The sequence below is a fragment of the Salvia hispanica genome, chromosome 6 (assembly GCF_029641045.1).
Source record: "Salvia hispanica isolate PSC_SH4W2 chromosome 6, Shi_PSC_v1, whole genome shotgun sequence".
NCBI lineage: Eukaryota > Viridiplantae > Streptophyta > Magnoliopsida > Lamiales > Lamiaceae > Salvia > Salvia hispanica.
The window spans coordinates 30,093,805-30,111,005 of NC_142697.1; the positions used below are offsets into that span (position 1 = coordinate 30,093,805).

The 17,201-nt window shown below is 40.2% G+C and overlaps 2 protein-coding genes and 1 pseudogene across 2 annotated transcripts; 1 reads left to right on the top strand and 2 right to left on the bottom strand.

Annotated features, from left to right (window-relative positions):
* Positions 1-339: 339 nt before the first annotated feature.
* Positions 340-1,452, bottom strand: LOC125206553 (F-box protein CPR1-like). The gene has a single exon (XM_048105800.1). It carries the CDS (start codon positions 1,450-1,452, stop codon positions 340-342), a length of 1,113 nt encoding a protein of 370 aa, XP_047961757.1.
* A 2,813-nt stretch (positions 1,453-4,265) lies between these two features.
* LOC125206554 (pentatricopeptide repeat-containing protein At4g02750-like) lies at positions 4,266-6,859 on the top strand (annotated as a pseudogene).
* Positions 6,860-7,185: 326 nt separating this feature from the next.
* Positions 7,186-11,961, bottom strand: LOC148923545 (uncharacterized). Its single transcript, XM_089061530.1, has 4 exons — positions 10,734-11,961; positions 10,390-10,472; positions 10,095-10,251; positions 7,186-9,278 (listed from the first exon to the last, which is right to left on the bottom strand). The coding sequence occupies exons 1-4, from the start codon at positions 11,959-11,961 to the stop codon at positions 7,186-7,188; spliced, it is 3,561 nt and encodes a 1,186-aa protein (XP_088917656.1).
* Positions 11,962-17,201: the final 5,240 nt, after the last annotated feature.

Below are 17,201 nucleotides of genomic sequence, written 5' to 3' on the forward strand. Positions count from 1 at the left end.
ATAATATTGCCTACAATGTAGTTTTAATTGCGAAAATGCAACCTTGTTCTTAATAAAAGAATATAAATCAAAATTAAAACCTCAAACTACTTTTATTAAATTTGTATGTGTATGGTTAACTGATTGATGTATTGTGTTAGATAATTCCACTGTTGTAAGCAACAACTATGCGTATAATATCGCAATGTGAATTCATTCGAATGAATAAATTAAAATATAATTTTTATTTGACACAAGGCCAAACCCAAATAATAAATGACAAAGAAGCCTTAGAACTGGAAAACTACACAAACAAAAAATCTTCGACACAAACACACAAATGTAGACTAAAATTATGGACTAAAACGAGATCACATTCTCGAATCCGAAACTCTTGAGTGAGAGAAGACTAGGATTGAAAATCAGTGCATAACCCTTCATTGGATCTGCTTCCTTCAACATATTAACTTGTTGAAGAGTTCTTGTGTTGTTGGAGTAGTAGACTGCAATAGAATGGTCTAGCAACATCAAAACATCACCATCTTTAAAAAGTTTAAGTGCTTCAACTGATATATAATTCCTACCAACAGATGAATCCAAACTAGTAGTACTCATCTTGTACTCAATTGTCCAAGATTCATCGACTTGGTATTCCTTCATCATCCAGATGACAATTTCATCTTGGAATTCGTTATAATGTGAAGAACACAGGCAGTCCCTCAAAACAGATAAATTCCACCATCCATCTCCCATAGGGGTAGGAAAAGAGAAGATACTAAAACATTCAGTTTCAATATCAAAACCACACAAACTCCATATGCTATTCCTCGGATCATATACTTTCCAATGGAGGTTGTCATTACATAAAATGGGTTGACCGCAGAACATGACACCAGAAGCAGCTCCGGGTTCAACGCGCCTCCATGTTCCTGTTCCGAGGGTGTATACACAATGAGGGTCAGAACCAGCGTCTGCATTGATCCAAACCACCTTATATTGCTCACTTATTTTGCTCACACCAAATCCAAGTCGTAACACTTGATTCGGAATGTAGTCATCAGGGTAACTGAGCTCGGTATATTCACGAGTGATCAGATTGCATATGTAAATACCTTTCATCGATAGCGAGTAGAGAAGAAGCAACGCATTAGCAGAGTTACCTGCCATTGGTCCTGTGCTTCCATAAGGGATCTCCAAATCTGTGAGCGGATGATAGTGAAGATCGTGGCTCTGTAGATCGGCTTCGTCTTCGTCTTCGTCTTCAATTTCGATAATCTTGAACCGTGTAGGGTTATTCTCCCAGTGAAATCGAACTAGGACGGGTGGGGTTTTGATTTTGGATTTGACGAAATCGAACAGATCGCGCCATGATTTGCAAACGGATTTGCTGATTGCAAGGCTTCGGATAGAGAGTCGTGACAGGATGTCGGTTGTGATTTCTGATGGTATATATGTGAAGTAATCAACCTCCATTATTGGTTGAAACTGAGAGAAGACGAACCAGCTGCGTATATTTTGAGTATTAAGAATTAGGGTTCTTCTCATTAGTTTTTATACTTCTTTTTAGAAAACGGAGTGATAAAAAGTAAATAATATTGCCTAATTTTTGTTTAAAATTTTTAAATGCAAAAATGCAACTTTATTCTTATTTAAAGAATATAAATCAAAATCTGAATCTCAAAGCTATTCTCTCCGTCTGCTATTAAATATCTAATTTTTTTTCTTTTATGTTCGTTCGCCAATAAATATCTCATTTCACTTTTACTATATTTATTAAGTGAATTCTATATTCTACTAAGTCATTTCACTTGCATTTTATTATAAAATCAGTAAAATCAATATATAGTGTGTATTTAGCAAAAACCAATGTTAAGTCTCATCCCATCAACAAAGAGAAGGTCAAGAATGATGAAAATGTGACGAACATCAAGTATTAGTTCAATGCTTAATACTCGGGTTCGCAATTCTCGGTGGTCAAACACTCGATTAAGACACCAATCTATGCTCGATTGGCATTAACAGAGCTAGGTGAGAGAGGTTTGAGCCACAAAAAGATGGGAACTTCATGAAATAGGAGTGTGAATACTATCTATAATGAGTGTACAATGATAGTTGAATGTTTAAATGTATTAATTTCACTAGCTTGATTGTATCTCGTTGAATAATTCGTGTGACTCAAAGAACTTGTAACAAATCCTTTTTCAGATTACCTTTCTTCAGCCCTATTCCATTACAAACTAAAATCTAGAACTCATCACAATAAAAGAGAAAAAGTAAGATACAATTGTGTAACTCTGTTTTGCCCTAATCAAAAGAGAACTTTTTTTCATCTGTTTTCCTTTGTAGTCAATCTTCAAGATACTAAAATCAGTTCACTTAGTCACCAATGTCAACAGCAACGAGAAAGTTTCCCGTTCGCTGTGCTTTCCAGACAGGAAGTTCTTAATCATCGCCGCTGCGAGGGCTGCTCTTGTTTATGCCAAAAGCACACAAAAACTGCCTCATCATTTAGTTATGAAGTTTGAATGAAGTTATAAACTAAAGAATTTGAATAATCACACAAATGGAGGCCTGAATCAGAAATAGATGTTTCAACTGAGAATCAACTTTGCTCTTAACAATACACAATAAAGAAACCTCCGACATAGACACGACCATATAACGACAAAACACATCTGTCAACAAACATCATGAACTAGAACGAGATCACATTCTCGCCTCAAAATTCTTGAGTGAGAAAAGGCTAGGGGTGTAAACCATGATAGAGGCAATGTCATCCTCTGAAGTTGCAACTGTAAGCAAACCTACTAGTCGATTAGTTCTTGTCTTGTTGGAGTAGTAAAGGAAGCACATCTCATCAAAATACATAAAAACATCACCATTTTCGAAAATTTTGATCGGATAAACATTCATATTCCAATTAACACCAAAACCATTTGAATAATCAATACTAATCTCGCACTTTATGGTCCAAGATTCCTCGACTTGGTATTCTTTTATCAGCCAGATGACAACTTTTTCCGTCCAAAAGGTAAGACAAACAGAGGCAATCCCTATAAACATTCAATTTAACATCCACAGCAAGTCCATCTACTACCGCGGGAGGAGAGAAGACGCTAAAACATTCTGTTTCGATATCAAAAGCACAAATCTGAACTTTAGCGGAATCATATACCGTCTAATGGAGGTTGCCATTACACACAATGTAAGCATTGAAATCGAATGTGCGACCGTAAGCAAGGCCGGGTTCAACGTGCCTCCATGTTCCTGTCCCGAGGGTGTATACAGAATGTGAGCCAGATCCGGCCACATTAATACAGACACCTTATATTGCCCGCTTAATTTGCTCACACCGAATCCGAAATTCAAAATCGAGATGTAATCAACGGGGCAGCAGAGCTCGATATATTCACGAGTGATTGGATTGCATACGTAAACATGGCGCTCTAACAATGAGTATAGAAGAAGCAAACCATTAGTTTCACGAGCACGGTAAATCGCTGCTGAGTTTCCGTGAGGGATGTCGAAATCGGTGAGAGGATAGAGCTGAAGAGCGTGGCTCTCCCATCATCTTCGTCATTGAATTCGAAAATTGCGCACTGAGTTGAGTTCGTATCCGGCATCTAGGTTTTGAGTTTGGATTTGACGAAATGGTCGGATTGAAGGAGATTGAGCCATGGCTTGCAGACGCATTTGCTGATTGAGATGCTTCGGAGAGGGAGCCATGAGAGGATGTTAGTGGTGAGTTTTGATGGTAGTTTTGTGAAGAAATTTGTCTCCATTAATGGTGGAAAAGGAATGGGTGTGAGCAGCGGGGAATATAAGGTGTGAGCAGCGGGCAATATAAGGTGTGAGCAAATTAAGCGGCGGCGCTGTGTGAGCAAATTAGGGCTTTTCCACCAGCGGGCAATAAAAGGAATCCGGTAGAAGAAGAAGTAGCTGCGGCGCTGTGTGAATATGAATTAGGGCTTTTTTACATCAGTTTTTATGCTGTTTCGTTTTTTTTTTTTTACTTTTTGTATTTTTTTTAAGTAGAATCATACCTTTTTATTTTACAGATCTTATGAGTTTCGCCAATGATTGGACTTCATGTACCAAGAACAAACATCACACAAAAATATTACATAGAAGTGACTCGACGTCTCACATACATAGACCACTCGTGAGAGTCGATAAACCCTTCTACCGATGATCTCAAGGGGAGACAACAAACAACATTGCCGAAATCCCATTAGCGATTCCGAAGCTCTTGGGTGACAAAAGGCTAGGAGTGAAAATCTTGACGAATGTCAGGTAATGCATCGCAAAAGGATCCTTAAATATCCCGACTTTTCGATTTGTTCTTGTCTTGTCAGAGTGTAGGTGAGTCGCTCGTCTACCAACATCAAAACGTCACGATCTTAGAAATGTTTGATAGGATAAACAGACATTTCATCCAAAAGACATTACAAATCAAAATGCTCAGTACTCAACTTTTATTTATGGTCCGAGATTCCTCAACTTGGTATTCTTTCATCAATCACTCGATGACAATTTCATCTTTCCATGTCTGTGTTCCATGTGTAACACAGACAATCGCTCAAAGCATTCAACTCCACATCATCCACAGTTGAAGAGGTCCGGAGCATAAAAGATGCTAAAAGAATCTATTTCAACATCAAAACCAAAAATATGTAAGGATTGAATCAAATCATGTAAAGTCCAATGGAGATTGCCATTGCATACAATGTGTCCATCTAAGTAGACTCTGAATCCGGAAGCAGGAACGGCTTCAATGCACCTCCATGTTCATGTGTTAAGGGTGTATATACGATGAGAGTAGGATCTAGCGCTAGCATTGATACAGACCACCTTATATTGCCCACTTATTTCACTCACACCAAATATGAAACTCAACATATATAAAAATTAACTGAGATGTATTCTTCAGGCAGCAGAGCTCTCTATATACTCACTGAGCTACAAACACACCACCACAACCATTGCAAATGGATCCATCAATCCACCACCGTGCACCGCACTCTTCGCAGCATCATCGACTCAACAACAAGCTAAAGACACTACCACGGTACCACCACAACCACCATAAACCGCTATGACTCACCACTATCGTTGCTTTCGCTCATTGATCAACTGTGCAATGCTTAATTGCTTGAGCACACAATGCTCAACATCGAACAAATTGAGCACTGTGCTTTTCAAGTACCAAGCAAACGCTTTGTCGAGCATTGATGCTCAACAAACACAATCGAGCGTTCAATGCTAAATACTCGGTTGTGCAATTCTCGTTGGTCAGACACTCGATTGAGCATTGGTCCTCGACCGCTACTCTATGCTCCAATGGCATCAAGAGAGCGACAGTGAGTGAGGTTTTAGTTACACTAATAATTAAGGGACAAATATCCAAACAATAGTATCAAGAAAGATGCACATCCAAAAAGGATCATGTCACATGGCTAGCAAAACTAGCTGTGTACAGCCCATTTCCAAAAACATTCTGCAATTTCATAAACTAATTAAAAGGAATATTAATAGTATGGCAATGTTAAGTGCCACATAGAGACTGTATCGCGTGGTCCTCTATAATAGCTGGGTATAATCAAAATGGAGATTATGAAGAAGCATGGCTTATGTTTACTGAGGTGGTGAAAGATCGGGAAATGTTAAGTGCATTTACATTTGCTAGTGTTATAAGCGCGTGAGCGGATATTGTTGCTTTTGAGCTTGGTAAGCAAATTCACGGGCATGTTGTTCAGGGAGAATTCGCTAACTGCAATGTGGAAAACGCTCTTGTTTCCATATATTGTAAGTGTGGAAGCATCAATGAGGCATATGAGATTTTCGAGAAAATTGAGGATAAGAATGTGATATCATGGACTACACTCATCGTTGGTTATGCAAGACATGGCTTAGGACAAGAAGCTCTCCAACTTTTTGAGTCAATGAAACTAGCGTCTATAAAACCTAATGACATTACTATGGTAAATTTTAATTATATTGTTTTTTTCGTTTTCTAAATACTTGGGTTGATCGAAATTATTTACTCAGTTTGGTTTAGGTTGGCGTTTTAATGGCTTGTAGTCATTGTGGCTTTGTAGAAAAAGGAAAACATTACTTCTATTCCATGACCGAAGATCACGGCATAGTGGCAGATCTAATGCACTATTCCTGTTTGATTGATCTTCTAGGGCGAGCTGGGCGCCTAGACGAAGCTTATGACCTAATAAAAAGCATGCCTTTTGAGCCACATGTGAATATATGGAGATCTCTCCTTGGTGCTAGCAAGAGACATAGAACTATAAAATTGGGGGACAAAAGCTGCTGAGATGCTGTTATTAATTGATCCATGGAACTCTTCAGTTTATGTTCTTCATGCTAATTTGTATGTTTCTTCAGGTCGATGGGAAGATGCCGAGAGGATTCGGTTAAAAATGAGGTATTCGGGTGTTATAAAAACGATTGGATATAGCTGCGTTGAAGTGTCAAACAATACTCACAAATTTTCTGCTGGAGACTTCACTCATTCTGAGAGTGAAAGCATATGCTCTTTCTTGGAAGAGTTGTATGTTAGAATGAAAGAAAATGGATATGTTTCGTTTACTAAATTGGTGCCGTATAATGTGGAAGAAGAAGAAAAGCATCATTCAATCAAATAACATAGTGAAACGTAAGCTGTTGCTTATGGGATTATGAAGACACCAAGTGGAAGGCCTGTTCGTATTTTCAAGAACTTACGCAGCTGTGAGGACTGCCACATTGTTATGAAACTCATATCGAAGATCACGGGAAGATCGATCATCTTACGTGATAGTAATCGTTTTCACCACATTGAGGGTGGTGAATGTAATTGTGGAGACTATTGGTGAAATTCTCATATGCTTTGTTCCAAAGGAATTCAGCATCTACATACCGAAATTACCGGGTATTTTTCTTGCTTGTGGTCATATAAAGTAGTGTATATAGATTGTTAAATGGTTCAGTCGACATATTTGAGAAGAAGAGAATATTAGAAAGCTATTGATTGTATTGCATGAGTTGATAAAATGGTATCCAACATCCATGTATTTATAGGGATGTTAGAGACCTTTGAAATACTACAATAAATACATTCTTGGAACAAGACATTCATTGGAATAAGACATGATTAATTATCTAATTTGGGGACTCAAATCTTCTTCCATGCTTCACCCTTTTTCCAACGTTTCTTCAATGCTTCTTATTTTCCCAACACTCCTCCTCAAATTGAGTAGTGGGGTTTCCAATACTCAATTTGGAAAGTACACCTTCAAAACTCTTTGATTCGACTGCCTTAGTCAAAATATCAGCAAGCTGATCTTCTGAACGGACAAAGGGAAGCTCAACAATACCGTTATCAATATTTTCTTTGATGAAGTGTCTGTCCACCTCCACATGCTTAGTTCGATCATGTTGAACTGGGTTTTGTGAGATACTTATAGCTGCTTTGTTATCACAATACAACTGGCACTTGCTCGGTGAGAAATTGATCTCTGTCATCAACCTTCTTAGCCATAATATCTCAGTCAACCCACTTTTAATCCCACGAAATTCTGCTTCGGCACTCGAGAGAGCCACCACCTTCTGTTTCTTGCTCTTCCATGTTACCAAGTTACCTCCAACAAAGGTAAAGTAGCCTGCTGTGGATTTTCTATCATTTGGATTTCCTGCCCAATCAGCATCAGTGTATCCATGAATTTCAAGATGTCCGTTTTTTGAGAACAACACTCCATGCCCCAAAGTTCCTTTCAAATACCGACAAATCCTAAGTGTTGCCTCCATATGGTCTGTTTGTGGCTTATGCATGAACTGACTAACGATTCCCACCGCATAAGTAATATCTGGCCTAGTGTGCGAAAGGTATATAAGTTTTCCGACTAGTCGCTGATATTGACTTCGATCGGTCAACTCAGCATCTTGTTTGATTTGCAACCCATGATTGACTGCCATAGGAGTGATCACTGGTTTACATTCCAGTAGACCAGTTTCTGCTAGAATATCCAAAATATATTTTCTCTGTCGAAGAAAAATTCCTTTAGTTGACCTTAGCACTTCAATTCCAAGGAAATACTTGAGGTCACCCAAGTTCTTCATCTCAAATTCTTGAAATAGACTTTTCTTCAAGCTCTCAATTTCTTCTAGATCATCTCCTGTAATAATCATATCATCAACGTATATGATTAAGCACGTGATTTTATCTCCTTGCTTCTTGAAAAATAGAGTATGGTCTGAATTACTCTGTGTATATCCATATCTAATCATTGCACCGGCAAACTTTCCAAACCACACCCTTGGAGATTGTTTTAATCCATACAAGGTCTTTTTCAATCGACACCCTTCTCCTGCTTTGAAATCTGCTGCAAAACCTGGAGGCGCCTCCATATATACTTCTTCTTCCTTCTTCAATTCACCATGAAGGAAGGCATTCGTTACATCGAACTGATGCAATGGCCAATCCCTATTAGCAGCAATGGATAGTAATACCCGAACAGTGTCCATCTTGGCTACTGGAGAGAATGTCTCTGAATAGTCCACTCCATATGTCTGAGTGTAGCCTTTCGCAACAAGTCGTGCCTTGTACCTTTCTATTGAGCCATTGGGTCTTCTTTTGATAGTGAAAACCCATCGACAGCCAACTGGTCGTTTTCCTCCTGGCAGAACACATTTCTCCCAAGTGCAGTTTCGAATTAGTGCATCTATTTCTTTCTTCATTGCTTCCCTCCAATTTTTGTGTTTCATAGCTTCCTCCCATGTCTGTGGTATCTCTTCTTCCTCATATAGTGCATTCTCGAAAGCCCGAGCCATTTCTGATAAATGGCCTTTTGCTAGGTTCACAATAGAGTAGCGTTTTTTCCTGCCAATCTTTTCCGGTGTGTATCTTTTTGGCGGAACTCCTCTGTTAGGCCTTGGTGGGAGTATGTATCTCCCATTGTCAGGATCAATTCCTTCGACCTCGTTGTCCTCATTTCCCCCTTCTGTAGCCTCAGTTGGATTATCGATCTCTTCTGTATTCACAATGTTAGCCAAACAATTATCTGTATCCACAAGAGTACTTACATTGGATATCCTCAACGGAGAAGTAGTTGGAGCGATGTCACCTTCTATGATAGACTCTACCACATCAGTGAGTTGCTCAGCGGAATTGCTTACTGCTTTCTCTGTTGGGTTTGTCTCAGGATTGCTTGGTGTTGGCATTGGCATTGTCATCCAACTTAACGGGTCCATGTCATTGTTATTTCTAACATTATTCTCCCCCTGACCGCTAAGATGGGTGAAAAAGTACTCTGTTTCAAGAAAGTTGCAGTTCATTGTAACGAACATACGGTTTGACTTTGGATCAAAACACCTATACCCCTTTTGATTGACCCCATATCCAACAAAAACGCATTTAATAGCACACGGGGATAATTTAGTTCTTTCGTGTTTTGGGATATGGACAAACACTGAGCATCCGAAAACTCGAGGTTCTAATGTCAAGGGCGGGGGTATCTTTGTTAGGGTGGACAAGATTTGCAGAGGGGTTTTGTGTTTGAGAATACTTGCGGGTAGTCGGTTTAAAAGGTAGGCTGAGGTGGCAATGGCTTCTGGCCAGAAATGGTTTGGGGCTTGGGATTCTATGAGCATAGAACGGGTCATTTCGAGAAGGGATCGATTTTTTCTTTCGGCAACGCCATTTTGTTCAGGAGTGTAAGCACAAGTGGTTTGGTGTATAAGACCTTTTTCTTGAAAAAATTGCTTCATGCTAGAATTAACGAATTCCCTCCCGTTATCTGATCGAAGTATCTGAATGTTTTTTTGGAACTGAGTTTGGATAAGGTGGTAAAAATGAGTAAAGTGTGAGAAAACTTCAGATTTATGCTTCATAAAATATACCCAGGTCATGCGAGTGCAATCATCAACAAAAACTAAACAATATCGAAGACCTTGTCCCCCAATAACTGGTGCGGGGCCCCAAACATCAGAATGCACCAAGGAAAATATGGTTTCAACACGAGTATTGTTTAAAGGATAAGAGTTTCGATGACTTTTGGATAGAAAACAAGTTTCACAATACATGTCATGCTTAGGAATAATACTAGGAAATAACAGTTTTAAGTAACCGATAGAAGGATGACCCAAGCGCCGATGCCAAAGCCAAGCTTTCCGATCTGCCGACCCGTGAGTTAGCATGGCAGTTCCTTTTTGAGCTATTTCATCCACGTAGTAAAGTCCATCACGTTCAGTGCCACGCCCAATTATCTCCCCGGTGCGGATATCCTGCAACAAACGGAATTGGGGTTGCATTAGTAACGTACAATTCAACTCCTTTGTGACATGACTAATGGACAATAACTTATGAGACATCGAAGGAATATAGAGACAATTTGACAATTGCAGAGTAGGTGATATGTTAACAGTCCCAGCCCCCTCAACAACTGTAAATTCCCCATTGGCAGTCTGAATATGGGATTTGTGAGGTTTATGAAGTTCGATGAGATCTGAGGCATCATAGGTTATTGTATCGGTTGCCCCACAGTCAAATATCCATCTATCATTTTTTTCTTGATCACTAGACACCATACACGCAATTCCGTGTTGTTCAAGAGGCTGAAATTGATTTTGGCACAAAATTGGGGCTTTAATGAGATTTTTGAATTTTGTGGGGTTGAGATGAGGTTTGTGATGTTGGTGGGGGGTTTTTTGTGTTTTTTGAAAGGTTTGGGGGTCTCTAATTAAAGAACCCCCAAAACCTAATGTACCTGAACCTAAGAACGTCGCCGCTCCTCCCCCATTCTCCAATTCTTCACTCCAATCTCCAATTATGCTCCCACTCCCTCCGGCGACAAAATTAGCCGCCCCGGTCTTGTTTGGGGGCTGGATTGTGGCGTCGCCGGTGGTCCTATTCGCCGGTTGGGTAGCAGTGCTGGCCTGCTCTTGACTGCTGAGGATGGTGGCGATTCTGTCTGCTCCGACAACTGCGGCGGCGTGACCGCCACGGCTCAAGGGTGCCCGCGGTGGTGGTGGCTTGCCGTGCTTTTCCTCCCACCAATCCGGATATCCAACGATTTCAAAGCATGATTCTTTCGTATGTCTCTTCCGTTTGCAGTAGGAACATATCAATTTCGATTTGTCTTCCTCTTCACTCCGTCGGTTTCTGCCGGAGCCACCGCGACCGCCACCCCGAGAACTGCTAGCCTGGTTCTGCCACCCTCGGACAGCGAGGCCCGCCCCGATTCCGTCAGCGGCAACTCCTCCGTTGTTGTTTGCCCCCTGTAAAACTTGGAGGCGCGTTTCCTCTTGTTGCACCAGATTATACGCGTAATCAACCGAGGGAAATGGGTCCATTTTCAATATTTCTCTCTTGGTTGTCTCGTATTTGCTATCAATCGCATACACGAACTGGCATAATCTCTGATCTTGTATGAACTTGTCGTGAATCTCCATATCTTCTGGATATATCATTGGATTTCTCTGTTTCTGATCTATCGCAATCCATAATTCAGTAAGCATGCCCCATATCTCGTCTAATGTTTTGCTTCCCTGCCTCAGTGTGGTTGCCTTGAATTGGAGGTCATACACCTGGATTTTATCTCCTCCGCTTCCATATGTAACAGCCAAAGCATCCCAGATATGCTTAGCTGTTGGATGTTGTGAGATACGACTAACCAGTCGAGGCTCGATGTTCTGTATCAACCACGTGAACACACAGTGGTCAGCTTGTTGCCACTGTATGAAGGTTGGATTGGTTCGCGGTGGGGAAGGAGGCACTCCGGTAACGTGAGAGACCATACCCCGACCGCTTATTGCTGTCTTCATGAGCACGGACCAAAGAGAGTAATTTTCTCCATTCAGCTTGTTACCACCGATGTGGAGGGGCTGCGTGTCAATTCTGTAAGACACGGCAGCGGTTTCTGGTGGTTTTGATTGATTTGTCGCAAAACTATTGCGCATAAAATTGGCAAACTGCCGGGCAAATTCGTCTGCCATGGATGTATCTGAGGTTTCGGTTATTATGTTGTCTTCTGACATTTGGCTTGCTTCTTACAGGTATTGCGGAAAAAGAAAAAATAAAGGAAAAACGGGAAAGGGCCGAGAAAGGTATCAAGGACGATGATGATATCTTATCTGAGTCCAAACCCACTCTGATACCATGTTAAATGGTTCAGTCGACATATTTGAGAAGAAGAGAATATTAGAAAGCTATTGATTGTATTGCATGAGTTGATAAAATGGTATCCAACATCCATGTATTTATAGGGATGTTGGAGACCTTTGAAATACTACAATAAATACATTCTTGGAACAAGACATTCATTGGAATAAGACATGATTAATTATCTAATTTGGGGACTCAAATCTTCTTCCATGCTTCACCCTTTTTCCAACGTTTCTTCAATGCTTCTTATTTTCCCAACATAGATTTCCAAGTTCGTTAACATGCTGTGTTTATGTATTCCACTTGCATAACACTACACATTCATTGTTTATTTGTGCTTTTGTTATAAAGGAAGAGTTTTCCCATGTGTGTCGTATGCACACGTTCTACTTAATTGGCAGGGAGCATTGGTCCCAAATGCGAAGAGGAAGCAAATTGTACTAGAATTCAAAGAATGTGAAGGGAGAAGCTTTAACAGTCTAAGTTTCCCAAGCTGTTGGATTGGCCATGATCTTTAAGTGGGGAGATTTTAGAACACACAGTGCACACACACTGCACACATTCTCACACACTGCACACATTCTTACTTACTCACACAGATTCACACACACACACTGCACACATTTACACACACAGCGCACACACACTGCACACACACTGCACACACACTGCACACATTTACACACACAGCGCACACACACTGCACACAACTTTATATTGCCCACTTATTTTGCTCATTCCAAATCCAATGCTAAACAAAACATCACCATCATCATCAATTCATCATAGATGTATTCCTCAGGCCCCAGAGCTCCATATATTGACGAGTGATCGGATTGCATATAAAAAGACGAATTTTAGAATGCCCAAACTCATAGAAGAAGCAATCCATTTGCAGCCATATATAGCTGCCAGTGGTTCTGAGTTTTCGTGAGGGATATCGAAATCTGTGAGCGGAATATAGTGAAGGTCATGGCTCTCTAGACCGGCTCCGTCTTCGTCTTCAAATTCGAAAATTGAGCATCGAGTTGAGTTCATCTGCTGCAAGAGAGCTAGAGCGGGTGGGGTTTTTAATTTGAAATCGTAGGAATCGAGCAGATTGAGCCATGGTTTGCAAACGCACTTGCTTAACGCAGTGCTTCTGAGAGGGAGGCGCTAGAGGATTTCGATGGTGATTTCTGATGGCAGATTCGTGAAGAAGAATAAGTAGCAGCGGCGCTCATTTTGTACTAAAGAAGAATTAGGCTTCTTCACATTAATTACTATTGTTTTCTTTATTTTCAAAATTAATTCTACACTTAATTTTAAGGGTACATCATTATTTTTAAATTCTGAAAAATGCAGAAAATTCCGGTTTCGCTGCCTGGTTGAAACTAGGGCGCCAAAAGGGTAAAGGCAAGCGACGAGACGACGGGTAATTGAGCTCCTTATGTCTCATTTGGGCCTAAACCCGAAGATGTTGACCGCTGCTGCTGGAAGAGTAATTTCTTGGTCATGCAGCGGCTATGGACACACCATCTACGACACTACCGCCTAATGCTGCTTATGCTTGATGCTTAACCAGGCAATGCTTGAAAGCACGATGCTCGACCTCAACATGCTAAGCAGCACACAATCGAGCATAACGCATAAAAAATGCACAAAGTTAATTCAATAATTAAACGAACATCAAGTAATAGTTCAATGCTCAATACTAAGTTGTAAATTTGGATTATTTATTCTTATCGTTCGTATGCAAATAAAGAATGTGTGCAATGTGTGTGTAAGAATGTGTGCAGTGTGTGTGAGATTATGTGCAGTGATTGTGAGGGATGCTTTCACACACACGATGCTCGATATTTTTTCAATACGATAAGGACGGTATTTCGCTATTTCACTCTTTTTCCCCAGACCTAGGCATAAGGAGGGTGTGTGAGTTCTTTTTGTAGTGAGGCCTGTTCTTCTTTGTGGGTGCAGCTCCTCTTGCCCCCCTTTCATACCTATCCTCAACACAAACGTCGCAACGGCGTTTTGTAGTGAGAAGTTGAAAGGTGAGAGTGTGGCAGTGAGCTCCGGCGATCACATATTTTTGACCAAACTTGATGTTTCTAAGCAAGCCGGATGTTGTTTCAATGCAGCGCGGATGGAAGGATATATCGCAGCTGCGGCAGTGATACATCCACATTTTGGGATTCATTTCTTTCTCGCAATTATTGCAGTAGAAATCACCAGGACAGTTTAGAGTGGCGTCGTGAGTCAAAAGCAACGGGTGGTGCTTGTCCCATTTAAGGCTGGTGGTTAATGCCGGCAGCAACGGTCATTCAAAGTGCACGCTGAAATCACAGCTGCGGCATGCATACCTATAATTATCATTCCAGCGAGACTATTACAGCCATCACATAGATTGGGACCTCGTATGAAAGTAACTACTCTGGGGAGAAGGTTGAGGGGGTGTGGAGGGTGAGCTACGTGATATATGGTTTCCGGCATTGAAGCGCATTTTATATCTACTTTGAAGCTATTGCAATTTGTACAGGCAAAATACAGACCATTCGTACATTTAAGTCAAACGCTGCAATACGACCTATCCCATGGTTTAAGTTTGTCACCGAACTGAAGGAGAAGTTGTGATCATGTTTGTGGATGTGAGGAACAGAAGAGATCTGAGTTGGCCATTGGAAGCACGCCAAGTGAAGATAGTATTTGCATAATCTCATGCTACATCTCATGTAGTAGTAGTAGTAGTTATCTTTACTACTACCACTACCTGAACAAGAAGACGAAGAAGAAGAAGAAGATGATGATGTTTGTTTCACAATTATCGGAGTAATGCACTCATTACATATTAGCTCCGATTTTCTACAAGAATAGTCTTTCTCATCATCATGGTCGTCTTCTTCTTCATTTTCTTCTTGAAATGATGCTGATGAGACTAATGTGAGTTTGTGATTGTGGAACTCATAATGAACGTCATCTTGCTGATCAAGGATGAATGAATGTTTAATTAATTGATGCATTTCTTTAGGCACGAGATTTAAGAAATTAAGGGCATGTTCAGTTTATCAGATATGGCTAGATTTGGGTCCATATCTGATTAAATTCTATTGTTTAGTTTGTGTGTTAAATTTCTGGCAAGCCCAAGATATGGGGCTCAGCCCGCAACTGTTCATCAGAAATGATCTTGAAATAAATCTTGGCAAATGGGTTGTTTTTAATTCTTGGGAGACCAGAATTGAGGGACTTGGACACCTAAAAGACATTTTTGCCCCCAAATTTTTAGATTCCCCTCCAAATCGAGAATTTCAGGACACCTTACGGCGGCAGTGGCGGTGTAGTTTCTCACCGCGGCAGTGGCGGGGATGGGAAATCCGATGACCGGAGATGCACCGGTACACCGCCGTTGGTTTCTGATACCGCGGCAGCGGATTTCTCTGAAAGTGCGGGGCAGCCGCTGCATAGGGCTTCGAAACAGAGGAGAAATCGAAACAAGACTCCGGAGCAGGCGGCTGCGAGATTGCCTTCACTTATTCAAATGAAAAAAAAACGGCTCTAATCTTTGATCCAGGTGAGCGTTAGGGCCAGAGCGAGGCAGCGGGCTCCGTTCAAGTTTCGTTTCCCCCATCTGTGTAGAGAAGCACCCGCGGAGGCGGCTACAACGGAGGAGGAAGTAGAGGTGGAAGCAGGAAGTAGAGGTGGAAGCTGTAGATATGGAGGTGCCTGTAAAATACCTAAAATTTGAGATGAAAATGAAAATGACGGACTTATTTTTTCGTTTGCCACAGCTTTTGGAGGTTGAAGGGTATGGCTCATTATGAAATATTTGGAGGTTTTTTTCGTCCTCTTACTGGAAAAAAAGAATTCTCACTTTTACTTATGGATCTTAATTCTTGGATACTGAACGCATGGATATAATTCAAAATAGGTGGGCCATACCATTTGAAATCTGGCCAAGAATTAATTCTGGGCATTTGCTAAAAGGGAAAGTGAACGGGTCCTAATGTTTAAAGGTTAAATGAAAAAATAATAAAGGAAGATAAAGAATAAAATATTGACGAGCCTAAAGGTAAAAGGAAGATAAAGAATAAAATATTGACAAGCCTTTAAACGAAAAAATAATAAAGGAAGATAAAGAATAAAGTGTTGACAAGTGAAACTAAACTGTCTCACATCACATCACATCGATGTAAAAAGAGAACTGAAACCACTTTTCTTATGTGGATTTGTATCAAAAAGGAAATGGACAACTAGATTTGTATAATGAATGGATGAGATTATACCTAGAGTGGGGGAGACTAATGGTTTGAAATTATACTTATCTTTAGAATTTGGAAACCACAGCTTGAGGAAAATCTGCAATTTTTGTTCAATTTGTAGTTGCTACTACTGATTATGTTATTTATGAGGTCTTTGACTTCCTTTTTTCTAAAGCATTTCTTCTTGTTCATGGCTTAAAATGTAAAAAGGTGACTGATACTATCTTCATTGAGCACTTCCTTGTTTGAACATAGAAAGCCTTAAAGGGATGAAGAGAAGAATAGGCTGTGGGTCTTGGGTAGAGGCCGTGGCTGATCCTCAAGCTACTGGGCTGAGTTTCGAGTGGGCCGAAGAAAAAGACATTTTGGGTTGCTAAGAAGAGGCCGGAAATCTGTGTACATATTTTTTTTGTACTCCTATTTTCATGTTCTTGATCCATTATTTATTTACATGCATTGTCTGGGAAATGTTGGTCCACTTTATTTTTTCTATTTTGGACGGTGCATAAAAGTTATCCACTTTGTTTTATTATATTTTTGGTAAATAGACTCATTCTACTGATTCTTTCCATTCATATTCTATTATAAAACAAATATACAGTGTGAGATCCTCATTCCGCTAACTTTTTCAACTCACTTTTCTTCACATTTAGACGGAGGGGTATGACCTAAGTTCTTTTGTTCTAAACGAGCTCTTTAGTTGTCTTAAAGTTTATCTCATAAAAAGTTTGTCTAGCCATTGAACGTCCTTCGGATAATCGCTAAGATGTCAAAGAATTGGGGTGTTACAAAAAGAAATTTAAAAAATAATGATCAAATAAGTATAAATAAATATTTTT

Excerpts from the sequence above, each read along its gene's own strand:
- LOC125206553 (XM_048105800.1), bottom strand. The coding sequence starts at position 1,452 with ATGGAGGTTGATTACTTCACATATATACCATCAGAAATCACAACCGAC.
- LOC148923545 (XM_089061530.1), bottom strand. The coding sequence starts at position 11,961 with ATGGCAGACGAATTTGCCCGGCAGTTTGCCAATTTTATGCGCAATAGT. Across the intron at positions 10,473-10,733 it reads GGCGACGTTCTTAGGTTCAG|ATCTCATCGAACTTCATAAA; the intron begins GTACATTAGGTT and ends ATGATGCCTCAG. Across the intron at positions 10,252-10,389 it reads TTGTTGAGGGGGCTGGGACT|GATATCCGCACCGGGGAGAT; the intron begins GTTAACATATCA and ends CGTTTGTTGCAG.